The 27,062-nt window shown below is 39.8% G+C and overlaps 1 protein-coding gene across 2 annotated transcripts in view; it reads left to right on the forward strand.

Annotated features, from left to right (window-relative positions):
- The first annotated feature begins 286 nt into the window (after positions 1-286).
- The window catches only part of LOC104587020 (uncharacterized), a 39,536-nt gene continuing 12,760 nt past the window's right edge, over positions 287-27,062 (forward strand). Inside the window, exons 1-6 of one of the 2 annotated variants that reach the window (XM_010244448.3) lie at positions 287-507; positions 631-712; positions 871-1,005; positions 2,762-2,908; positions 22,381-22,437; positions 22,635-22,781. In XM_010244448.3, coding sequence (XP_010242750.1) covers positions 709-712; positions 871-1,005; positions 2,762-2,908; positions 22,381-22,437; positions 22,635-22,781 — 490 coding nt within the window. In that variant the 5' untranslated portion in view covers positions 287-507; positions 631-708. The remainder of the gene's footprint in view (positions 508-630; positions 713-870; positions 1,006-2,761; positions 2,909-22,380; positions 22,438-22,634; positions 22,782-27,062) is intronic. The other variant, XM_088896564.1, reaches the window with a different exon arrangement.

The raw sequence follows: 27,062 nt of genomic DNA on the forward strand, positions 1-27,062 counted from the left end.
AGGATTATTAAAAAAATCAGAAAAAATATCACCAATGCTAATGAGAATTTAAAGAAAAATAAAATAGGATAATATTAAATATGCATATTAATAATAAATAAAAAAAATGAAAATTTTGATTACTCAAGAAAATATAAAAAACACTACTCAAGTTGCAGCCTTATCAGTTATCATCAACACGCCTTAACCAACGGTTCAACCGACTCAAAGGGGTCCGTTTTCAAATGTAGGTGGATCCGATCCGTACCCTACCCATTTATAGCACTATCGCTGTGCCTAGCATTCCGCCACAGCTTTACTGTTAAAGGTTTTTGAGGTTTAAACCAGCCCTAGCCGTGTTCATCCCCAACCACACTCTGTTTTTTTTTTTTTAATAAATAACCACACTCTGTTCTCTCCGAGAGTCTCTCTCCGTCGCGTCTGCATACGTATTCGAGAAGAGAATCGACGCTTTAGCCTCACTATCTGTCTATCTCTATTTCGCATTCACAAGAACCTCATAATAGGGTCGGGCTCGCTGCTTCAACCGTTGCCTTCCCTCTAATATCTGTATGAAAAAAAAAAAAACGAAACAACAACAGTCGTCTGTCTCCGGAACTGATGTTTCCGTCATTCTTTGGCATTTTTCAGGTAAAGAAAAAGAAAAAAAGCAGTGGTCTAAATCGCTCGAACAGTTTGCGCAGCTGCTAGTGCCCATTTCAACGAGATATGGGTAAATGTTTATTAACTCATCATTGATTTATTCAATCATTTCCTCTTTTTTGTTTTGTTTTTTGAGTAGTCGATACTTTAATGACGTCTTGTTCTAATTTCTGTTATGTTTCATTTTAGAGCCTTCTCATATATTTATTATTACTTTGATGTCTTCAGATAAAAAGCCCAAGGGAAAAAGCAAAGTGAATATAAAGGATAAAAATAAATCGAAGAAGCGGAAGTTAATTGAGAAGTCACCTGAATTTGAACAGAATTTTCTTGAGCAGGAACCAGACTTACTGCATATGAAGAGTACGTATTAGCCTCTTATTATGATTGTATAAGTCTCATGTTTTTGTCTATTTAGTGCTTTTCTTCTTATGACTTTGGCTTGGCTTGGTAAAAACTTTGTTGATATGCGGGTGTCGTTTTCAACCTTTTCTCTTCTCTGTACCCTTTAAATATTCCGTTTTTGAAAGTTATAATCTATTTGATCGAATGTTTACCTTCTTCAGAAAAAAAAAAAACTATTTGCTTGAATGTTTACTGATAATCCCTGTTGTCATGCCTCTTCTCTATGATTTCCAGAAAATGTGAAGTAAAGGGAGTTCAACAAATGGAAGTATGCTGTATGCATAAAGAAATTAAGAGAACTTTAATAAGTTTTAATGCTACTTGAGAATTGATTTAAATTGAAACTGGTTAATGCTGGAGCTTGAATCGAAGAAAAGCCATGGAGGTGGTTGTAGGGTTAAATTTCAAATTTTCTTGAATGATAACTTTGCATTTTATTAGACGTGATTAAAGAATGATGTATACGGATACAACACAGGAAAATAAGGCTATCAGTGCTGCTACCTAAACCATTCTATGAACAATGACCATGTGACTCCTAATTATCTTGCCAGCAATTAGCCTGTCTATGCTGCCATGTCCCATTGTAGTTATTTTTTTTTCTTTTTTCTTATTTTATTTTGAGCCATCCCAACTCAGTTTTATAATCTCCTTTGGCCTCTATATCATGCAGATTTAAATTCTTACATATCTTATGTGCTTGTGTTACTGCTTGCATTTCATTTCTTGTGGAATCCTTTCCTAAGGAGCTGGGGTAGAGTGCTATTGAAAGCACCTCAATTATTCCTAATGACCCCCCTCAAACACCTGAAGATATCAATGCTGCAGCTGTAGAAAAATTAACTTAAATATATTCGTAATTGATGCCATTTATCCAGCCCTTAATCACTTTTATTAATCACAATTAGAAACTAATAGGACAACTACAAGATTGCTGTTAATGGGGTGGCTGTCAATATACATGAACAACTAAAGGTCCATTAACTCGAAGAAAGTAATGAACGAAATATAAGAAGATTATGACCCATCCGGCCCATTATTTCAACAAGTCACAATAAAGACAGAAGTTAAAATGGCAAGCAACTAACATATATAAAGAAGAGAAGATGGCTAAAGGCCAAAAGGGTGACAAAGAGAGAGACTATTACAATTGCTTAATTTTTACTATTTGATTTATATAGTTCTTTATTATGTTTTGTTGAGCCTGAAATGTGCAATTGTATTCCTTTTAATGATTTCTTGAAGGTTTATTAACTAATTTAATGTTTCTAGAAAACTTTCCTGATTCCTTAGATTTTCGAAATATCTTAGCGAAATTAGTGAAATATCTCCAATATATCTCCAACTCTACATGGCAAAATGTTTATTGATATCGATATTACGAATCATGAATGGAGAAGATGATATAATTGATAGAGGAGTCTAACCCTAGACAGCCTCTGTTTTGTTTTTCTATACTCTTATAATTATGTACAGTTGCTAAAAGATCCCTGAGTGGACTAAATAGCAAAAACTATTTATATTAAGGCTAGCACATCCTTTTATAATATTGTATAATTGTCAACCATCATCCTTAACTATTTTACATAATTTTTCAAGATTTTTTTTGTTTGACTTGACATTGTTGATACATGAAAGTGTCAGATTCTTTATATATCTATTTGCAACTATCTTTGGCTCTCACTTAAGTTGTTGCATGCCTTTTGGTGGTTAGAGGATATTTCAAATAAAATTGATAGAAAGAAGAAAAGTAACAAGTTATTGGACAAGAAAAATGAAAAGGAGAGGCAAGACAAGGGCGATGTTGACAAAGCTGATCAGCTTAGTTATGAGGATGAAGATCATTCCGACAAACAAAAAAGTATGTTACTATGGATTTCATTCTTCTCTTTTTGCATGCTAGAGGCTTTTAGTCAAATGATTAATGGATTCTTTTCTTCGAACTTAGATTGGTTATTGCATTGATGGTAAGGTCGTAAGGAAAGGGTGAACATCTTGTATGTTATTTAAGTCTTATTTATCAACTAGTTGTTCATCAATGGCTTCTCTTTTTGTGGATAAATTAGCAAACAATCCTTATTATTTTTTGAGAGACAACTGAAAAAACTTATTAGATTAAAAACATTAATAGTGCATTACTAGTTGGAAAAAGTTACCCTACTACCCTAAAGTCTTTCAAACTCGGATCAGTTACAACTTAGCCCAAAACAGCTGCTGCCTATAAAGTATAAACCCCTTACTTGGCCAAAGAATCTGCCATCCAATTTTCTGTTCCCAAGACTATTGGGCACAACAGATGGCTGATGGTATAAAATGCAAATGGTTTGTGAAGTTATGGTTAAAATTGATGTGTTTCAATTTACTTGTATAATGCTGGAATTGCTCTGTCGTGGCCCTCTAGATGTTTCTCATTAAGGGGAAGAATTCATTGGAAGCTTCTTTCTTTTGTATTAAGTTGGCATATTTGTAAAGGGAAGTGTGAGAATGTGGGCTTGAGACTGAGTGGTTCCCTTGGGCAAAAAATGCCAAAGACAAGGTGTGTATCCAATCCACCCTCCCAAGATCCTAAATAGCTGGGATTAACATTGAGCCCTATTTGAAAAGCGAAAATTTTGGAAGTTTTGAACATAAGAGTAATGCAAGGGGAAAGAATTTATAAAAGATCCTTGCTTCACTGTTCCCTTGGTCTATGAAAGAGTTGAGTGATATTTGATACGTTGATATCAGGGGCCCTTAGTAGAAAATATTTATGATCTGTATTTTGATAAATAGTGCCTGTATCCCTTTTATATGGCATATCATACATATAATCATGAGTCTCTAACCAATTTGTATACTTATGTATGTGGGGGCTCTCCCTTTGTTTTGTTTTCTTTTAAAGTTGTCTGAAGTGCTTTGTTTCTGTTTATTAAGAAGCATTTCCTTAGTGTTATACATATCAATATAGGCTTGGAAGTTTCCACCTATCCTTTTCTAAGGCTCCGTTTGGTTTGTGGGAAGATTTAGGTGGGATGGGAAAGTGTAAAAATTTACACTTCCATTGTTTGGTTTTAGATATGGGAAAATAATGGGAAAAGCACTGTGACGAAGAGGAAGCCACTGTGGGGTGCTTTGTTTCACCAAGATGAAGACGATGAACGACGAACAGTGCTGCAGATCTGGGTTCTAGCGGGGAAGGTAGCAGATTTGGGTTCAAAAGGGGAGGTAGCAGAAGAAGAAGAAAGAGAAGCTGCTGTTACTATGCTTTTGGGTTCGAACGAGGAGGGTAGCAGATTTGGGTTCGAAAGGGGAGGTAGCAGAAGAAGAAGAAAGAGAAGCCGCCGCCGCCGCTTTGCTTCTGGGTTCAAACGAGGAAGGTAGCAGATCTGGGTTCGAAAGGGGAGGTAGCAAAAGAAGAAGAAAGAGAAGCTGCTGTCGCTGCTCTGCTTTTGGATTCGAACGGGGAAGGCAGCAGATCTGGGTTAGATAGGGGAGGTAGCAAAAGAAGAAGAATGAGAAGCCGTCGCCGCCGCTCTACTTCTGGGTTCGAACGGGGAAGGGGAGGTAGCACTGGTTCTTCGTTGTCGATGGTAACAGTGATTTCTCAAAATTTTCCACCGGGGTTGCACAATTTTGGTGCGACCCCAAATCCACGATTTTGGGATCGGACACCCCACATTTTTCTCATCCCATCCCTCTATTTCCCTCAAAACAAATGCGAGAAAAGGGAATATTTTTGGAATATTCCCTTTTTCTCATCCCCATCCCACAAACCAAATGGAGCCTAAGTAAATGCATTAGCCATACCATTTGCTAACCTTTGAACCTGTTCTTCCCATCATCAACCACCTAATCACCTTAATTATTTCTTTATACTGCCATATCATCTATCTATTTAATGTCAAGTCAACTGATCACCCAATGTAGGAGCTGAAGAGTCAATTGGAATTTTTATGATATTATATGTATTTATGTATTTTTGGACATTAGGGGTATTTTTGTCAATTGGAAATTTATGATATTTTATGTATTTCTATATTTTTGGATTGTAGGGGTATTTTTGTCATTTTGCAATTTCTATGGGGCCCAATGGTGGGGTTTAATTTGTCTAGTTATAGTTTGTTTATGTTTAAAATTTTAGAGTAATTGCATAAGTATGATTAGACAAGGATTAAAGTATCAGTATCGGGTATCGTATCGGACCGCTCAGATACGGATACGCTTTGGAAAGGCATGGATATGGACGAAAGAATATGGATACGCTGAAAAATGCATATAAGTTCTATAAACATATTAATAACTTTATTTTTAAGATCAAAATAGCCATAATTAATGTATAGATACATAGAAAATGTATATTCTAAAGGTATATGTGAAGAAATATACTACAATTAATATAGTGGGATGCATAGAAATCATAAAATTTTATTGATATTGTGTCAAACAAGAATCCTAGAACATATTATATATATTTTAAAAATTAATACATGCAAAAAGCTATTATTATGTTATTTTCTATTGAATTTCAAGGCACAAAGCATATGCAACTATTATATGTGAATTATTATATAGATTATTTTCTATTTTACTATTTTTAATTTTTAATATTAACCAAAAGTCAACTAAAAATTAATTCTCAAATGTTTAGTTAACAATATTTTTATTTTTGTAAACAATAAACACATTATTATAAAATGTAATTGAAATATAAATTAAATATTTATAAAAATATATAATATTAACTTAAAATGTATTAAATTTTCTAAGATACACATCATATGAAAATTCATAATTTTTAACTACTAAAATAATTATTCCATTATTATTATTTTTATTTCCATAAATTTTGAGATTAAAAAAATATTTTTTGATATAAATGTAGACTAATGGATTTGACAGATTCAATTTATATTATATTCTCGAGGTTTTTGTAAATAATATTTTTATTTTTATAAATAATATATACTTTTATTTAGTTCAAATTAAAATATTAATTAATAATTTATAAAATTTTAAGATACATGTCATGTTCAAATTTATAAATATTAAGTACTAAAATAATTATTCTATTATTAATATCTTTTTTCGTATAACTTCTTGAGATTAAACAAATTTTTGATATAAATGTGGACTTAAGAAATTATTTATTCTATTAGTTTATAAAATATTAGTTTTGAATATTATTTTTTTATTTTGTTGGAATTGTTAAACACAAATGTAATTTTTCCGCATTACATGTGGACGCTAGAATAGAAAAAAGTTATTTTATTTCATCAAATTTCATAAGATGAAAAGTGGCCTAATGGTCAAGCGCGCAGTTAAGGCTTTAACGCTGGGTGATTTGTGTTTGAATCACGCCAAGCGCATTTTTTGCGTGCGCAGTAAACACACCAATCCGTATTGGTCGTATCGGTGCGTATCGATTGATACAACACGATATGAGCCGATACGTATGCGTATCGCTTTGATACGCGTGATTCAAGGGATACGGGTTTAGTCGTAGCGTATCTCGTATCCCCTCTGGGCGATACCGATACGATACGCCCTGTATCGGATGTATCGTATCGATATTTAAATCCTTGGGATTAGAGTTATTGAGTCTTCTTTGAATTGATATAGGATATGACAACTTAGTTTGAGTCCTAATAGTATTATTGTGTCTAACAGTTTTGACTCCTAAGATTATTATGAGTCTAACGGTTTGACTCTTAGGATTATTACAAGTTTAGTCTATACATATGTATGGACGTTTTACACAAAGGCAATGAAATATATTGATTTTTCCTCAACTTATTGTCACGAGGTCCCAAGATTGGGGCTATGTGACTCGACTCTACTGTGAAGAGGGCTGATGGAAGAGGTTTCAAGAACACTCTAGAAGCTTTTAGAAGCCCCAAGACACATCACGAGAGTTCAAGGAGATTTCAGAAGCATTCTAGAAGCTTCATGAACACCCTTGAACTTTGTACATACTTGTACATATTTCTAGAACTATTATAGAGCATTCATGTACCTAAGGGAAATAAGATAAGTCTAGAAGAAGGAGGAGTTTAGAAGCAAGTCTAGAACATTCATGTTCTAGAGAAATCCTTTAAGGAGATGGAAGTGCCTATAAAAGGGGAGCCCCTCCCTCATTTGCTTTAACCAAGCAATCAAGTGTTGTATTCCTCTCTTGAGTAATACAAGGAGTTCCTTTGAGTTCTCCATTTGTCTTTCCTTGTGTGTATTGTGCCTTTGTTGCCTAAGTGTGTGCCTTAGTGTGAGGGACGGGTTGGTAAGCTACTTGGTTTCAAGAGCTAGGAGAGTGCTCTAAGTGGGGAAGGCCGACTTGTGGAGTGACGGACTGCTTCCCAAGTGCTGCACGAGACGCTAAAGGAGTCTAGGTTCGTGACAAGTGGTATTAGAGCCTCATCAACACTAGGCACATGGCCAAGGACAGAAAGGACATTGCCTTTGAAGTGGAGGATGCCACAAGGATTGATGTGACTAAGGTGGAGCCAAGCAAGAGTAAGCATGGTAATAAGAACCGGCCAACCAGGAGGCATCCTTGGACAAGGTTGCTAGCCTGGACCGGTGGCTAACCAAGGTGGAGATGACTCTTGGTGAAGCCCAAGAGGAGATCGAGAATCTTAATGGCGGCTTGGACTTCTTTGAGAAGGAGTTATCCAGGTTCGAGAAGCTTAATGGCGGCCTAGACACTGCGACGTTATGGTGGTGTAGGCGGTGTATGGACGTTGAACGTGGCACATGCACCATGAATACTTGGGAGGACTTTAAGAGGGAAATCAAGAAGCAATTCTACTCGGAGAATGTTGAGTACCTTGCTAGGAAGAACCTTAGGCACCTCAAGCATATGAATACCCTAAGGGACTACGTGAAGGCATTCTCCATGCTCATGTTGGGGGTACTTGACATGACAGACAAGGACTCCTTGTTCTGCTTTATGAAAGGCCTTCAGCCATGGCGGAGCTAGAGTTAAGGCGCCATGACGTTCAAGACTTGGCTAGTGTCGTGGCCGTTGTTGAGCAGCTAACTAAGTACAAGAAGGAGGCTAAGGCCCATGCCAAAGAAGGATCGTCTAAGCCCCAGTCCTCTTAAGGCCAGAAGGATAGAAAGGGTGGTGGTTGGAGAGACAAAGTCAAGGGCCAAGAGAATAAGCCGCTCAAGTGCTTCTTATGTGATGGAGCACACATGATTAGGGATTGCCCCAAGAAGTAGGTCTTCAACTCCCTTACAGTTAAGGAGGAAGAGGAAGGGGAGGAGGCATTAATGGGCTTGATGCAACTCCTTGATGCCGTGAAGAAGGTTGAGATGACTCCAATGCCTAACAAGGCACACCTCATGTATGTGGAAGCAACCATCAATGGCAAAGTCACCCATGCTGTGATAGACATTGGTGCATGACACAACTTTGTGTTAGTAGAGAAGGCAAAGCGACTTGGTTGAAGGTTACTAAGGAGAGTGGTTGGCTTAAGGCCGTTAACTTCCATGCCAAGGCCATAGTTGGAGTAGCTCGAGGAGTCGACTTGTAAGGTGGATCATGGAAAGGCAAGGTCGACATGTCAGTAGTGCCTATGGATGACTTCAAGGTTGTCTTTAGCTTGGACTTCCTTGATAAAATAAAGGTTGTGCCCATGCCACACACCAACTCAATGTGCATCATGGAGGAGAGCACCCCATGCATGGTCCCTACTACTCGTGGCTCAAGCACTAGCCCAAGAATGCTATCAGCCGTACAACTAGTGAAAGGCTTGAAGCAGGGCGAAGAGACCTACCTAGTAGCTATGGTGGGTGAAGAGTCCCAGGCAGCAAGGGGGGAATTGCCTAAGGAAATTAAGAGCATGTTGGAAGAGTTCAACGGTGTCATGCCAGCCGAGTTGCCCAAGAAGCTAACACCTAGGCGAGAGGTGGATCTTAAGATTAAACTAGAGCCTGTGGCCACCCCACCAGCTAAGGCCCTGTACCGGATGGTACCACATGAACTAGAAGAGTTGAGGAAACAATTGAAGGAGTTGCTGAACGCAGGCTACATCTAGCCCTCCAAAGCCCCATATGGTGCCCTTGTGTTATTCCAAAAGAAACATGACGGATCCCTCAGGCTGTGCATAGATTATCGAGCATTGAACAAGGTAGCAATCAAGAATAAGTACCCTATCCCACTCATTGCTGACCTATTTGACCAACTTGGTGGAGCCAAGTACTTCTCCAAGGTGGACCTTCGCTCGGGGTACTACTAAGTCCGCATAGCTAAAGGGGACGAGCCAAAGACTACATGTGTGACCAGGTATGGCTCTTACGAGTTCTTGGTAATTCCATTCGGCCTAACAAATCCCCCTGCCACATTTTGCACATTGATGAACAAGTTATTCCACCCCTACTTGGATTAGTTTGTGGCGGTCTATGTAGATGATATAGTAGTCTAAACAAGACTATGGAGGAGCATGTGGGCCACCTAAGAAGGGTTTTCAAATTGTTGAGGGAAAACCAACTCTATGTGAAGAGAGAGAAGTGTTCCTTTGCTCAGGCGGAGGTAGCGTCCCTTGGCTACAAGATTAGCCAAGGGCGGTTGAGCATGGACCAAGCCAAGGTTAAGGCCATCTTAGATTGGGAGCCACCAACTACGGTGACAGAGCTATGGTTTTTCCTTGGCTTAGCAAATTACTACAAACAGTTTATCCAAGGCTACTCAAGGATAGTCACCCCATTAACTAATTTGTTGAAGAAGAATGCTAAGTGGCACTAGGAGTGGTGCCAACGGGCTTGCTTGGGAATTAGTTTCTTTTGGGTTTGGAAGTCGCTTGTGGCAACATTGTCTGTCCTGACTGTGAACTTGGCCCCAAGCAAGTAGTGTCGCCATGTCCTAAGGCAATGGACTATAGCTGTCATCTCTTTCTCCTGGACTGTGTACTGTCGCTCAGCTTCATTTACCTTTTGGCTCTCATATGCTATGGGTTGCCCGTCTTCGATAAGTACTCCGCCTATCGCATATTCTGAGGCATCCGTATGTACTTCAAAACTCTTGGTAAGGTTGGGCAAGTGCGATACTGGCTTTTCTATCATAGCCTTCTTCAACTGCTCGAAAGCAAGTTGGCATCACTCCCAGTGCCACTTAGCATTTTTCTTCAACAAATTAGTTAATGGGGCAACTATCCTTGAGGAGCCTTGGATAAACTGCTTGTAGTAATTTGCTAGGCCAAGGAAAGACCGTAGCTCTCTGCGCACGGCCTGGGGTGGATGGTCCTCCATTGGCCATAACTCTCTTCCATAAGGCATGATCTACCTGCATCTCCTCCATCTTGGCTTGATGCTTGGCAAAAGTCCGCTACATGGCCTCCATTTGGCCTTGATGCTCTCTATGCATGGCCTTAATGGTCTTAGTAATAGTGCCATCCATGACCTCCTCGAACTTGGATGGCTCCTTCTCAAAGAAGTCCAAGCTGCCATTAAGCTTCTCAATCTCCTCTTGGGCTTCACCAAGAGTCATCTCCACCTTGGTTAGCTGCTGGTCTAGGCTAGCAACCTTGTCCAAGGATGCCTCTCGGTTCTTGTTACCATGCTTACTCTTCTTGCTTGGCTCCGCCTTAGTCACCTCAATCCTTGTGGTGTCCTCCACTTCCAAGGCAATGTCCTTCCTGTCCTTAGCCATGCGCCTAGTGTTGATGAGGCTTTGATACCACTTGTCACGGACCTAGACTCCTCTAGCGTCTCGTGCGGTACTTGGGCAGTAGCCCGTTGCTCCACAAGTCAGCCTTCCCCACTTAGAGCACTCTCTTGTCCTCTTGAGACCAAGTAGCTTATCAACTCGTCCCTTACACTAAGACACACACTTTGGCAACAAAGGCACAATGCACACAAGGAAAGAGAGATAGAGAACTCAAAGGAACTCCTTGTATTGCTCAAGAGAGGAATACAACACTTGTTTGCTTGGTGACTGCAAATGATGGAGGGGTTCCCCTTTTATAGGTACTTCTACCTCCTTAAAGGATTTCTCTAGAACATGAATGTTCTAGACTTGCTTCTAGATTCCTCCATCTTCTAGACTTATCTTAGTTCCCTTAGGTACATGAATTCTCTAGAATAGTTCTAGGATTATATACAAAGATCAAAGGTGTTCATGATCTTCTAGAATGCTTCTGGAATCTCCTTGAACTCTCTTGAAGTGTCTTGGTGCTTTTGAAAGCTTCTAGAGTGTTCTTGAAACCTCTTCCATTAGCCCTCTTCATAGTAGGGTCGAGTCACATAGCCCCAATCTTGGCAACTCATGACAGCGTGCCGTTTTGAGTAAGGTGCAAATTTTCTAGTGTATTACATGTTAGTCTTCAGGATGCCATAAGGGATAGTGAAGAAAATTGAAAAATTGATGAAGGACTTTCTTTGGGAACTAGGGGAAAAAAGAAGGATCATTTGGTCAGTTGGGGAGAGGTGGTGAAGTTGAAAGAAGGGGGGTTGGGAATCAACAATATTAGGTTGAAGAATCAGGCTCTGCTTAGCAAATGGCTTTGGAGGTTTCCTAATGAAAATGAGAAATTATGGTACAATGTAGTGGCAAGCATTCATGGTATGTCTGGCAATGGATGGGGTGCTGAATGTAACCGTAGAGATACCTTCGCTGCTCCCTGGAAGGCCATTCATGATTTTTTTCCTACCTTTCTAACTCATATCATGTATGACTTAGCTTCTAGTAAAAAAAATCAAATTTTGGGTGGATGTGTGGGTTGGGAATATCCCTTTGGGTGAGAGATTCTCTTCTTTTTTTTGATCTTTCTAGGTTCAAGGAAAGATCTATCTCTGATTTCCTAAGTCAGCACTCTTTTCCCTCAGGGCTAAATTCGAACTTTGGCTTCAACAGGAACCTTAGAGAGTCTTAGCTTCCCATTGTCTGATTTATTGAATATGCTGAATTCAGTTTTCTTGGAAGAAGAGGGTTTGGATTCTAGGGTTTGGAGCCCTAATTCTGATGGGGTGTTTTCTCGTAAATCCTTCTTACACTCTTTGTTAGCCACCTCCTCTTCTCCCTCTTTCCGAGTCAAGGAAATTTGGTGCTCTCCCATTAAAGTTAGTGCTTTCTGTTGGGAAGTCTTTCCCCTAACTGGTGTGTTCTGTGTTAGTTGAACGGTGAAACTGCTTCTCATTTCCTAGTCTCTTGCCCTTTTGTTAGCTTTATTTGGGATTGGTTTGCTTCCCTCTTTGGTTGCAGGTGGTTTTCTCCGAACAGATTGGACGGCTTATTTAGCCCTACCGGCATTAGATGCACTAAAAGGAGGGGTAAAATCATGTGGAGATGTACTAGAGCAGTAGTACTGTGGACTGTTTAGGAGGAAAGAAATGTAAGAATATTTGAAGAAAGAGAAAAAAGAAAGGAAGCATTGATTGAAACAATAACCTTGAGAGTGGCGCACTGGGTAAAAGGCATGAAGTTATTTTTAGACTTCAAGGTAAAAGATTTTTTCAAGGCTTGGGGTGTTATTGCCGCCTCCTCTTCAATAAGACAGAGGTTTATTGAGAATTGGTCTCCCCCAATAGATGGTTTGATGAATCTTAACCTTGACGGGAGTTGTGCGGGGAATCTGGGCCCCTCGGGCATAGGAGGGGTTATTAGAAATGAAGATGGAAATATCATTGCTCTCTACTACGGTCCAGTGGGACAGGGTGATGTGGTGAGATCAGAATTCATGGTTGCAGTATTTGTGTACAATTGGAGAAAAAGGTTTCAACATAGTCTACACCATAAAATTGAGAGTACCCTTTTGCAACTAAACGGGCTTTCAGGCGTTCCACTCTCCCATCTGGTAGATACTTAACAGTATACACCCACTTACAACCAACATGTTTACTTGGGAGAAGATTGGTGAGTTCCCATGTATTATTATGATGAAGAGCAGAGAGTTCTTCTTCCATAGCTTTTCGCCACCCTGGTGAGGTAAGAGCCTCTTGAACATCCTTAGGTGTGGATACAGAGGACAACAGGGTAATAAACTCACGATGGGAAGCGGAAAGGTGAGATGTAGAAACATAATTGGATATAGGATGTAGCGTGCAACTACGTTTACCTTTCCGCACTGCAATAGGAAGGTCAAGATCAGAAGGCAATCAATTGTGGAAAGAGCTGGATCAGTTGTCGGAGTAGAAAGTGGTGGAGGTGTTGGCCTCTGTCGATGAGTATACACTTAACGAATTGGTGGTCTTTCAGTATGCTCCTGTGTTTTGGACACACCGCCCGACAGCGCACTGCGGCGCAGGCATAGGTAGCAGCACGCACAGCGGGCCGCCCAGTAGCACACACCGCCCGACAGCGCCACACAGCAGCTCGGCAGCGCACCGCACGCACCGCCTGGCAGCACGCAGCACGCACCGCCCGGCAGCGCGCACAACAGCACGCACCGCCCGGCAACGCGCAACACGCACCTCTTGGCAGCACGCAGCACGCAGCACACACTGCCTGGCAGCGCGCAGCACACACCGCCCGGCAGCGTGCAACACGCACCGCTCGGCAGCGTGCAAAGCGTATCGCACGGCAGCAGCACTAGGCAGCAGCACGCACCGCACGATAGCAGCGCGCTCCTCACGGCAGCAGCACTGCGAGACGCGCGCACCGCCCGACAACAGCAGTAGGGCGGGGCCCACATGACAGTTCATCAGGGTGGGCCCACACTTATCTTACCACATCAGCTCTGCCCGCCAACTCGCCACCAGCTACGCCATTCCTTATCCCTTTTCTTATTTTATCCTTATCTTAAGTAAGAGTTGTGTTACTATTAGGAGTAGGTAATTAGGAGTTTGAGTTTAATTAGGAATTTCCTTCTGTAATCTCCTATTTAAGGAGCCACGAATTGAAATAAAGGCATTCAGTTTTCTAGCCAAGAAAGGTGTAAGGAGAGTTCGGGTGGTCTCTTGGACAAATCACCCAAAAGGCGAGTTCGGGTGGTCTCTTGGACAAATCACCCATTCAGTTTCCGCAATAGGGTCTGCACGCAAGGGAAGGCGCAAGGGAAAGCAGGGCTTTCTCCCCGTGGACCGACCCGTGACGAGATCCTATGCGTGGGCCCATAACATCCTGCATGGGGGAAGGTGTAGACTCAGGCATAATGGGAACCACCGGGATGGAATTATCAATCGGAAGAGGAAGAGGAACCTCTATAGGAGGAGAAGGGATTTCCGAAGGAGAGAAGTATGGCACTGATTCGAAAAATGTAACATCAAGACAAAGGATTTTCGAGTAATAGGGTTATAGCATTTATACCATTTCTGGGTCCTAGAGTAGCCAAGGAAGATACATTTAATGGAACGAGCATCCAACTTGTCTAGCCCAGGACCACGATTCTGAACAAAGCACACACACCCAAAGATCCTGGGAGTTAGAGGATATGGAGACAAAGTGGGAAATAAGATAGAGAACGGAGAACGACCATCCAAAATAAATGAGGGCATGCGATTAATGAGAAAACAAGCAGTCAGGACTGCATCACTCCAGAAATGTTTAGGAACATTCATATGATGAAGGAGAGACCGAGCTGTTTCAAGTAGATGTCGGTTCTTCCTCCCGGCCACCCCATTTTGCTGAGGGGTGTGAGTACAAGATGTCTGATGAATAATACCATGTTGTTCCAAGTATTGCTGGAATGAAGAAAGAAAATACTCATTGCCATTGTCGGAATGAAGAATTTTAAGTGAAACAAACTTTTGGAAAATGGAAAATAATTCACTTCTTTCTTTCATTAAATACAACCATGTCATTCTTGAATAGTCATCAACAAAGATAACAAAATATCTGTAACCATTATATGACTCAATTCTGATTGGACCCCAAACATCTGAATGAACTAAATCAAAAGGCCTCAACATACGACTATCAACTCTATTACTCTAGGACTGAAGGAAACCCGATGGTGTTTCCCATATTGACACGACTCACACTATAAAGACGACAGATGACTCAATGATAGAACAAGAAGCTTGAGAGTTTTAAGAGGTGGATGGTCGAGTCTACAATGCCATTGAAGAGGAGTCAAAGAGGTTTGAAGTGCAACTGTAGATCCACCACTGTCAAGATAATACAATCCGCCAGTCATGCCCTTCACCAATCTTCTCCCTCATTGTTAGATCCTGAAAAACACGAGGAAGGGTAAAATGTGATAGAACAATTGAGGGATTTGGTTAGTTTACTAACAGACATAAGATTGAAAGGAAACTTGGGAACGTATAAAACAAAAGTCAAAGAAAGAGATACTGTGTTAACATTACTAACACCATAGATGGGCGAAGTAGATCCATTGGCTAGGGTAACATTATTTGATGTAGAGGTTGGAGAAAGGGAGGAAAACACACTTGGAGTCCCGGTCATGTGATCAGAGGTTCCAGAGTCAATTATCCTGGGTGAAGGTTTGGATGCTAGGCAAGCTATACCTGAATGAGCAAAGGTGGCAATATTCTAATGTGAGGTGGCCTGAAGAAATCTCTCATACTCCTCTCTTGGAATACTCATCATCTCCTTTCCAGAAGTAGTTTTGGCAGTAGAGGATGCTGGATCAACTGGTTGAATATCATTGACTTCACTACCACCAACAACTGCATGATTAGCCCATGTTGATGGTGGGCCATGCAAATCATAGCAGAAGTTAACTGTGTCCTTCTCTCCCACAATGTTTGCATTTTCAAGTAGTGCTCCCCTTCCTCTGGCCTCCCCCTGAATCACGACCTCCTCCACTACCACGACCACCCATAGGGTTACCACGACCTTCCTTAACTGTACGACCACCTCCTCTGTGTCCATAAGAACCGACTCAAGTGCCAACAAGTGCTGATCTATCGGAAGGTATGTTACACTTTGTGGGGGTGAGAGATATCCTATGGAGACGGGCAAATACTTCTTCTAGAGTAGGGAGAGCAGACCCTCCCAATATCTGTGCTTTGACAGGTTCATATTCTGCTTTCAGTCCCACCAAGAACTAAGTAACATCTAGTTGTTCTCTTTGTTGCTGCTGAACTTTGATGTCCGGAGTCAAGGGATGATAGACATTAAGTTCATTCCGAAGATTCTTCATACCGGCATAATATTCTTCAAGAGTTTGATTTCCCTGCTGCAAATTGAAGTATTCCTGAAAGCTGATAAACCCTTGTGGTGTTGTCTTGTTCGGATTAGAGTTTCATGGCATGTTCCCGTATATCCCTTGCTGTATCTAAAAACATGAAATTAACACTGATTCTAGGCTCCATACTGTTCCACAACCACGCCATAATTTGAGCTTCCTCTTGCTCCCAATCACTAAAGCCCGGGGATTCAGCACTAGGTTTCTCCTCCCGTACTTGTTTCACTTTCTTCTTAGCCTTTAGAAACACCTCCATCGACTTGGCCCACAGAACATAGTTTTCACCATTAAGTTTGATGGAGGTCATCTGGACATTTAAAAAAATCAGAGGAGATCATGACACTCGATTTCTGGTCACCACTCGCATCACCCATCGAAGCCATTTCAGTCTACAAAGTCGGTTCTGCCCGTCACACACACACACAAAAAAAAAAAAAACAGTTCGAACCACTGCACTACAGTTCGTCAGCTACCACACAAGCACACTTGCAATCACCACGTACTTGCCCTAGCATACATTCGACCACTTCAAACACCACTGTATTGCTAACATGCAGATTCAAAACCTCAAAGAATCCCTCTTGAAACCAAGGTTCAAAATATATATTTTTTGATTGGAAATGGTAACTTCATTAAATAACTTTAAAATAACTTTCCAGATTTAAGTACAGCTGTCAACCGTGTCAGCTAAACCATTAGTTGATCTCCTTGTCCATTTGAAGCATGCACCAATCTCCCTTGTTGTATTGTGGATTTCCCTTATGGGCTTTCTATAAATCCAGGCTCCCAACTTACCAGATTGCAGCCACTCGATCAACAATCTAGAGTCTCCCTCAATCTCAATTTGGTGTAACCCCAACTGGTTTGCATATCTTACACCTTGAAGCAAGGCCATCACCTTCGCTCTCAATGAGTCCCCCACTCCTATTGGTCCTGAAAACAAAGCCACAATTCTGCCATTTTCATCTCTGAAAACTCCTCCTATACCTGAAGGGCCCGGGTTACCTCTTGAACTCCCATCAAAATTTAATTTTACTCTTTGTTGTGTTGGTGGGGACCACAATTCCTGCACAATAGGTTTCATGGAAGTTGTAGAAGCCACCACTTCCCAATTCTTGTAAATTTCTTCAGCTGAGAAGTCTTTAAACAAATCCAAAGTTTTCAACCAATGAATAGTCATAATAATTATCCTTTCTACAATTGCCTCCTTGGATTTCTCCACGCCTTTAAAGATTCTATTATTCCTTTCTTCCCAAACTGACGATAAGATAGCTGCTCTAGTGGCTCTCCACATTAATCTTCCACGCCTCTTCGGTTGCCTGAAAAAGCTTGGGTCAAAAAGGCTTGCCACATCTGGGGGAGGTGTCCACCTACAACCAAAGATAGAAGAGAACCAAGTCCAAATAAAGCATACAAATAGACAAGAAATCAATAGGTGTGTGATTGTCTCACCAGATCCCAAGCAGAGGCTACAAACATGGGGTGATAGGCAAACATTTGGCCTTTTTCTTTGCAACATATCTAGAGTATTGATTTTTTGGATAACCACCTCCCAACAAAAAGCCTGAACTTTTGGGGGTACAGGTTGACACCAAATCTCCTTTGAAAAGCTCCTTACAGGGTTTGATGGTTGAATGTGGATATCAAAAAAGGAAGAGCAAGTGAACACACCAGAAGGGGAAGGTTTCCAAATTCTACTGTCCACACAAGATTGATCCAGGTAAGTTGACCCTAGAAGGTTAATTAATTCATCCACCATTGTCATTTCTGACTCCTTTAGACCTGTCCTCAAACCCAAGTCCCAAGAGTTATTAGTAAAGATTGAAGAGATCACTTTTCTTTTATTTTTAGAAAGTGAATAAATAAAAGGGAACCTTTCATTAAGGGGAGTGTCTCCAACGCAAGCATCTTCCCAAAATAAGACCTTATTTCCTGCACAAGCATCAAATTTGACATAAGGAATGAAGGTAAAATACCATGATACGCTGGTAGGGGCGTATTGGGCGAATTGATACTATTTTTTTTACTTTTTTTTTATTTTTTTTGAAACCGGTTCAGGGGGCCAGTTAAGGGCTCCTCGGTCCCCCTGAACCGGTCAGGCCCCGATACACCCACTATAGGGGTGTATCGGAGAGGTCCCCTGGAACGATACATATTGGCCGATACGGGCTGATACGTGTCGATACTTTGAACCTTGCTTGAAACTGCTCATTAGAGGGTTCAGACCACCACGACTGCACCTCCCCGACCACCACACACATGGTGACAGCAGTCCACACGAAAAAAACCTTTTTTTTTTTCTCTGTTCACTCGACTGTTGTACTTTTTTTTCTTGTCACCAGAGGTCAAGCCTCTAAAACCCTAGAGGTTGCTGCAGGAATATGGGTTGCACTGCAGTCTTCTACCCCAGATTTCTCGCATCAGAAAAAACACGAAAAAGGAAGAAAAAGAAGAACTGAGAAATGTTAGTTGAGGAAGTTGTAATCGACTGCTGTCAATGGCTCTCTGATACCATGTTTGTGCTATTCAGCCAAACTGAGAAAAGAGAAAGAAAGAAGAGGAGAAGAAGAAGAGAAGAGGGAGAAGAAGAAGAATGGTTTCGAACTGAGAAGACTGTTCGTCTAACCCAGTCGACCATACGCTTAAACATTACGAAAAATAAAATTGCAAAGACTGAAATGCCCCTGCATATGAGGAGACATACAGCTAACACCTTACTTAGGGGAAAGGACCAAAATACCCCTCTTTAGTTGACTCTAACACAGAACTGCCCAAAATAATTGTTCCCTTCAGGCCCCTTGCTTAGCTAACCCATCCACTATGGTATTAGCTGTTCTACCCACCCACTGTGAAGTAACAGTCATGTTCCTTGAAAACTAATTAACTTTCCTCAGAACAACTTTGAAATCTCCTTCAATATGCAAATTCTGAACTCCTAACTGGTCTGCAATCTGAATACATTGTACAGCCACTAGAAGCTCAGCTCTAATAGAATCTCCTATACCCACAGGGCCTGAGAATAAGGCTAAAATATTGCTCTTTATCTCTCAGCACCCCTCCTATCCCTGAAGGACTTGGGTTGCCTTGGTTGCTACTATCAAAATTCCACTTTATCCAGCCTTCGGAAGGAGGCACCCACACAGCTGGTATCCTGTTCTTCCTGGTACGATTACTAGCCACAACTATCCAGTTCCTCCAAATGTCATTGAAAGAGAATGTGTGAAAGGAGTCCAAAGATCTCAGCCAGTGGATTGCCCTAGTCAAGATAAAATCCTTTACAGTCTGAATATTTCTCTCCTCTTGGAATAACCTAGCATTTCTTTCTTCCAAAATTGTCCACAAAGCAGCAGATCTGATGCACCTCCACATTGTTTTACCAGTTTTTGTGGGCCAAACAAAGGAGGGGTCAAAGAGCTGATTTACAGCTGCAGTCAAATTCCACCTGCACCCAAACAAGGCAAAGATCCAACCCCAAATAGCAGCAGAAAAAGAACGGGTTAAAAGTAAGTGGGAACAATCCTCACCATTATCCCTGCAAAGTACACACCAGTTAGGAGACAAGCACAAGGAAGGCCTCCTCTTCTGCAAGCAGTCCAAGGTGTTGATCTTCCTATAGAACACCTCCCAGCAGAAAATCATGATTTTAGGAGAATAGGAGGTATAGGTCTAGACCAGATCTCCTTGGCTGGAAAACCCAACTGTACCAGGGAAGAGTAAAGGGACTTAAAGAAAGAGGCAGACTTGAAATGACCTTTTGGATGCGGGGACCATAATCTCACATCAGATCTGAGGGGGTCCAGAAAAACACTTTCAAGTAGTGACAAAAGGTCTGAAACACAAGAGAGTTCATGATCCCTCAAGCCCCTACGAAACCTAGAGTCTCAATTCAGTCAATTCTAGGATATTTTCACTCAACTAGTTTTTTTTTTCTTGTTTTTTTACTTACTTGCAACATGTTATACATTCAGGGCCAAATACTGTTTTTGCTTGAATCGTAAACTACTTTATTATGAATAAAGTTTTAGTTTCAAGTACAATTGCATGTGTCAATTTGGTGTAGTCTGTGTAAGACTTTTGATCTACATTTTAGGACTTTGTTATGAAACTTACATAATCAATATGCACAGACTAAATGTTCTCAACCAGTGGGTGAACCATGGTGGCTTATATTGACAAGGTTGACATATTGCCTAAGGGATGGAGTAGTATTGTGTCTCAACCATGGTTCACGATATCAAATCAGCGATATTTGGCAAAATATCCCCAGTATATCCCCATTTTCTAGGTGGTGATATGAAATCTCCTGAGAATCTCTTTTTTTTCCCCAAATATCCCTAACATTTGGTCAATATGTCAACAATATTTCAGATTTCATTGATAGACTCTATATTTAAATTTTAAAATTTTAGAATATTATTAAAAACTTTTCAATATTTAATTAAAATTACCGAATTTTTTTAAACAATTTTTTCCTAAAAGAACTAGAAGGGAATTAGTGATTAGACAATTGGCTTACTACTTTTATATGATTCACTTACTAAGTCACTATAATTCAAAAGAAAAAGAAAAATGCATAAATTACAAAAGAGTATTCACAATCTAATCCAAAACATACAGTAACAATAAAGACAAAAGTTAAAATGAAAGCAATTGACATATATAAAGAAGAGAAGATGGCTAAAGACCAAAAGGGAGACAAAGATAAACATATCTATTACAATCGCTTAATTGTTTTCCTATTTGATTTATACAATTCTTTGTTATGGTTTTTTGACCCTTAAATGTAATTAAATTTCTTCTAAAGATCTTGAAGATTTATTATCTAATTTAATGTTTTGAGAAAACTTTCCTAATTTTTTAGATTTCCCAAATATTTTAGCGAAATATCTCTGAAATTTTTCCAACTCTACATGGGGAAATGTTCATCAATATTGATATTACGAACCATGGTCCCAACTACTAGTGTTAAACCCAAGGTGTAAGTATGGGTGCTTATGAAACACTAAACTGGACCATTTTGATCAAAAGAAAAAAAAAAAAACACTAAACTGGACCATTTCTGGTGTGCTCCTGGACTTTTTGATTGGTGGAGTAACCAGATTGTTGCATGTAGTCCCTGGACTTGATAATGATACTTTGTCGGGTATTGGACTGCTTTTGATATGCTAACTAGTGAGGTCTTTTTGGGGTTAATATCTGGGCATGTTGGAATAGATAAGGATGCTTCTTGAGCAAGTGGATTTCTAGTGTTTTGAATTTGGTTTTACAAAAATATATACTATGTAAATAATTACTTTATTTTTAAAATTTGTTTGCGAAATATTTTTCCTGGGTTCCATCATGGTAGAGAGTGTGATATTGGTGTTTTAGAGCAAGGGGAATAAATCTTTCTGCATTTCCCAATGTTGGATATTAATGGTAGAGAGATTGTACTGCAAATGTTAAATTAGGCCCATTTACCTTGACATATTTCAATTTGGACCAATGGGCGTAAATACTTAGATTTGTAGAACTTATGCTTAATGTATTAGACATTAATGGGCTAATTAGAGGCCCAATTTCCTAGGACAATTGCTTTCCATTTCTTCCTGAAGTCCATGCATAACTGATGTGTCAATAGGATTCACTCTAGATGAGTTGGGGGTTGGCTTATACTTATATTTGAAGTTGCCATAGTTGGAGTTCTTGAAGGCTATAAATATATTATATTGTTATGTATTCATTTGGTTGTGGAATTTAGTGGAATCTGTTTCATATGCTTTTTAGCTTTGATTGTTGAGATGCCAAAGAAAGAGATATGCTGATACCTTCAAACCCTTGGTGAGAAGGTCCTTTCTGGTGCTGATTTGTGTCTGCTATTCAGCATACACACTAGAAATCTATCATAACCGTCCTAACCTGCAGTTGCACTGCTTCCTCAGCCATACAACTTCATGGACACATTATACCCTAGTTTTTTTTTTTCTCATTTAGGACTATATTGGTAACAACAATTTACATGTTTCATACTGCATGTGGCTTTTTTCTTAAAAGGCCAGAAAATTATAGTCACACAAGCATGCCATAAGGTCAGAAAATTATGGTAAATCATTCACTACAGATATGTTAATGATACACTATTGCTGACGTGTTGAATTGCTCATATTTTTGTCCTTCCTTTTTGAAGATATGAAATCAAATCTAGCTGTATTCCATATTGTAGATAGTTTTAGGAGAACTGCAAATTATTGCTCATCATAACTGAAGCTCTGTTGTTGCATTTCTTCAGAAGGCAGAGTGCAGGATTCTAGTCATGCAATAGGGCGAAATCAATCTAAAACTCAAAGTGAGTTTAACTCCATAGGCTTGAGGAGGCTGGTATTGGCACTAGTTCTAGATTAAATAAATACTTGATGGCTTCTATTTGATCCCAGCAAATGCTAATCAAACTGAAGAATTATGTGCAAGAAACTTTTTATTGAAGACTTTTATGAGGTATTACTGATCAAAAAGGATTTGTGGTTTTTTTCTTTTGTTTGCTAGTTGATAAACCCAAGAAAACCGCAAAGAAGAAGGATAATCTTTCGTCAAATAAAGGAGAGAAGTTAGTGGAAAAGAGTGACAATGCTGAACCAGATGAAGTTTATCATATTACTTCAGTGGATGAAGACTCCTCAAAAGGAATGAAAAGTATGAAATGTCATCCTTTAATCTACCTTATTTCTGCTTTTGTTTGACTGTTTGGTATTTACTTAGAAATCAATGTTTTAAAAAATGACCCGGAATTGAAACTTTTTGGCCACTGGTTTCTGGGTTGACGATTCAACTGTCCAGTTCAAACAGACGACCTGTTCTAACAAAAAAAGTTTAAAAACAATAATTAAAATAAAAAATGGCCTGTCAAACGGGTTGACAGTTCTACCACCGGGTCAACGGGTCATTGACCAATTCAATGACTTTTGGCTAGGGAGAGGGTTTGCGGTAAAATGGAACCGGTTGCCTGGACGGTTTGACCGTCCGGGTCAATGGTGGTTCAAAAACATTGTTTGAAATGCATGTGAATACACATTCCCTCACTTCATATCTACTACCTTGTATCTAGTTTTGGTACTAGATGCTCAGTTTAGACTAAAATTAAAGTATCTGACTAGATAGAGCACCCTTTTATAGGTATCCAGGTATCATATGTATGAATAATCATAACCCCTGATATAAACTACTGAGAAGTGTCTTCAAATTGTCCCTAATTGAACTAAAGCTAGATCTATGCCTTATGACCAAGATATCCATGACTTACATACACATGACTGTATCCGTTGATAAAACACTCAGTTTCCCCTTGAAAACTTTCTTATTTCAACTAAAACTAAAATTAAGGCTCAGGACCCTTACGAATAACAATTTGGACAGAAACAATAACCTATTAATTTTTGATTTCTAAATCTCCATTTTAAAAGTAGGAAAACATATTTCCAATAAGTGAAATTAATATTTCTGCAATTTAGCATAACGAATGTTAGCAGGCATCATGGAGGGTGCATCATCCAATCAGTATAGTGCATACATGGTGGGACTCATGTTGCATTTTGTTCACTAGTGTGCCATTTATGGCTCCCACCATGTCTGTAGTGCATTAAATTTGCTAGAATTTCACTTTATCTTGCATGGTTTGTTGATGAGTTTATTTCTATAACTAGGCTTTAGTCATGGAATCATTAAGAGCAATAATTTGTGGGAAAACCTATGATGCCAGAAGAGCTTTGACCAATCAACCCCCCATTCCCCCAACCATGAATTTTGGTGAAAGCCACCTGATTGTTTACCACTTCTATTATACTGGTTGCTTTTTTATAAGTTTTTCTGGTCTAACCTATAATTTGTAATTTTATTAAAAATTAAATAATTACTTGCATTTGGTCTTTTATCTTTTTATCTCCATTCATTGTTAAAGTTATTTCAAGTTTCACACTGATCTTTTGCTTGTTCCTATTGGAATCTTGTTTGGCTTCCTTTTCCATCATGCCACATGTATCCTTTCCCCCTTGAGTGATCTCTTCCAGTCCTATGCTGTTGTGATATCTGTAGTGAGAATGGGCCGAATGGGCCCTAGTGTTCTTTATTTCTTTTAAGAAGTGTTTAAAAGTTATGTTTCTTAGTTATGGGCCTTCTTTTATTTTCTTTAATTATCTCTTTAATGCTGGCCGCCCCATTAAGGGCATCCAAGTAATCGTACTTAGACTTAGAATTATTAATAAAAGTGATGAAAGGGGGCTAGAGAGAGAGGTTCGAATTCTTCTTTTCTCTCTTCCCTTATTTTCTTTTTCTTTTTTATCAATAACCGATTCATTATATTCAGTGAAACATCATACTATTTACAGCAAGGAAGACAAACACTCTTATCTTCCAAATACAACTTAAACCCTCCAAAGAAAGAAAAGGAAAAAAGAAACAGTTAAGTTACAACTTAGCCCAAAACATTGCTTCCCTTTCTATCCCTTGTTTAGCTAATCCATCAGCTAAAGAATTAGCTGATCTCTTAACCCAACTCATCCTGATTTCCATCCCCCGCACCAGCCACCTAAATTTCCTCTTCTCATTTCTGTAGTTCCATAAGCCGCAGTTGTCTTTAATCAACCACCCTATCACCACCTCCGAGTCCCCTTCAATTAAGAGTTTTCTGACATTCATCTCCTTGGCTTTATGAATTCCTTCCATAACTGCCAAGATCTCAGTTCTAAGGGAATCCCCCACTCCAATTGGGCTTGAGAATAGGGCAGAGATGATCCCGTTCTCATCCCTAAAAACACCTCCAATCCCTGATTGTTCGGGATTTCCCCTACAACTCCCATCAAAATTTAATTTTAAGAAGCCCGTAGGTGGGGGAGTCCAAGACACCCTTATTATTGGTTTGATCTGTGTGCAGTTTGCAATCTCACCCCACTTTCTCAACATGTCTTCCACTGTGTAGTCTGTAAATAGCTCTAGTGATTTCAGCCACTGTACAGCCCTTATATGGATCACAACCCTCAATTCTTCAGCCCCTCTTTCATTTTTTGAGAAGATCCTAGAATTTCTTTCTTCCCATAATGACCAGCATACTGCAGCCCTCAGTCCTCTCCACATAGTCCTTCCCCTTTTCATGTGCCACCTGAAAAAAGAAGGGGAAAAGAGGCTTTGCAAGTCTGATGGAGGGTTCCACCTGCACCCAAAGAGAGAAAAAGCCCTCGCCACCGTCTTTTCTTCTTCCACAACCTATTCTTGAAACTTCTTTTCTTCTTCTTTCTCTTTCTCTCTTTTCTTCTTTTCTTACATTATCTAAATTACTGTAGGTGTAATTTTCAACTTGGTATTAGAGTGGGTTCTCACTTTCGACTTTTTTCTCCTTTCTTTGCCCATACATACGTGTATGGAGAACTGATCAGTTGATCAATCAGCTACTTATGCAGCCTATACAAGAAGGTTTTTAGAGAGCTTTGTAGAGGTTTTTCATCCTTAGTTCAAGCCAGGGCAAGTTCTTGGAGATTTTTCCTAAAAACCCTAGATAATTGGAGAAACCTTGTTACAGGTCACAGAGACAGTTTGAACCAGGCGATAGGGGATCAGAGGTAAGCCTTTTGATTTCTATTAGGGACGGTTTTGGTTGGATTGAATTTTGGAACCTTTGGAAGGGGCAGTTGAAGTTTCTCTCTTTCTCCCCATCCCGTAAGACCCTGTAAAACCCTAATTTTTGGGGGTTGAGAGGTTGTTCTTTGCTTAGAACAGTAAATCTTGCCTAGTAAAGCCCTAATTTGATTTGCGTTTGCATCCGTTTACTCAATGGAGCAAATTGGAGGAGAGACCAAATATTCCATAGATTCCAGGTTTGGACATGGGGGGTCAGTGGAGAATCTTTTTGGGGTTGTGACTATTGTGAAGCTAGATGGGACCGATTATTTATCTTGGTCTCAATCTATTAAGATACATGTGTGTAGTAGAGGAAAATGGGGTTATATTACCGGGAGCAAGAAGAAACCGGAGGAGGATGATCTTACCTATGAAAGGTGGATGCAGGAAAACTACACAGTAGTGAGTTGATTAGTGAATCTATGCAACTACACATTAGTCAGCATTACCTGTGGATGAAAACTGCAAAAGAAGTGTGGGATAGTGTCATAGAGACCTATTCCCAAAGTCTTATTATTGCTTGGTCCTACAAATTGAAGCATGATGTGAATAATCTTATATAGGGGGAGAAGCCCTTAGCAGTCTACTCTATGCTGAAATCTCTTTGGCAAGGGATTGATCTGATGGAGATTGTTGTTTGGGGTTGCACAAAGGATGCAAAAACATATAGGAGGTTGGTTGAGAGAAATTGGGCCTTTGAGTTCCTCATCGGACTCAAGTCGGAGTATGATATTGTGAGGCAGAATGTTTTAGCAAAGGGTGAGGTGACTGTCTTAGGCATATGCTATGGTGAGCAATGAGGAGAGTAGAAGACATGTTCAGTTTGTTGAGCTACAGGTTGATCACTATGCTAATGCGGGGATGAAGCCAAAGGTTAGCATTGGGAAAAAATATGTTATTTCTGAATACTACAAGAAGCTTAAACACACTAAAGACACATGTTGGAAGCTACATCTAGAGCTTGTTCCTACCAGATTCAAGAAAGAAAATGGTGGGAAATGGTTGAAACTGGAAAAGGTGGAAATGCAAATGTAGCCACCTCTTCACAAGGTGAAGAAGGACAGGATGGAGAGAAGTCAGTGGGAGAACAACTTGCAGCTGCTAGGGCTGAAGCTGAGAAGTACAGCTGAATCATTAGTTGTTTGGAGTCCATTGCTATAGCTCATTCAGAGACTGTTCCTTCGTTTGCATATGCTCACTCAGGTATTCGTGCCATTGCACATCATGCTTCTGTCTCAGGTACAAATAAAACCTCTTGGATAATTGATTTTGGTGCTTTTGACCATATGACTAGTGTTTCACAGTTAT

Source organism: Nelumbo nucifera, chromosome 1 (assembly GCF_055504915.1).
Source record: "Nelumbo nucifera cultivar China Antique chromosome 1, China Antique-T2T, whole genome shotgun sequence".
Lineage (NCBI taxonomy): Eukaryota > Viridiplantae > Streptophyta > Magnoliopsida > Proteales > Nelumbonaceae > Nelumbo > Nelumbo nucifera.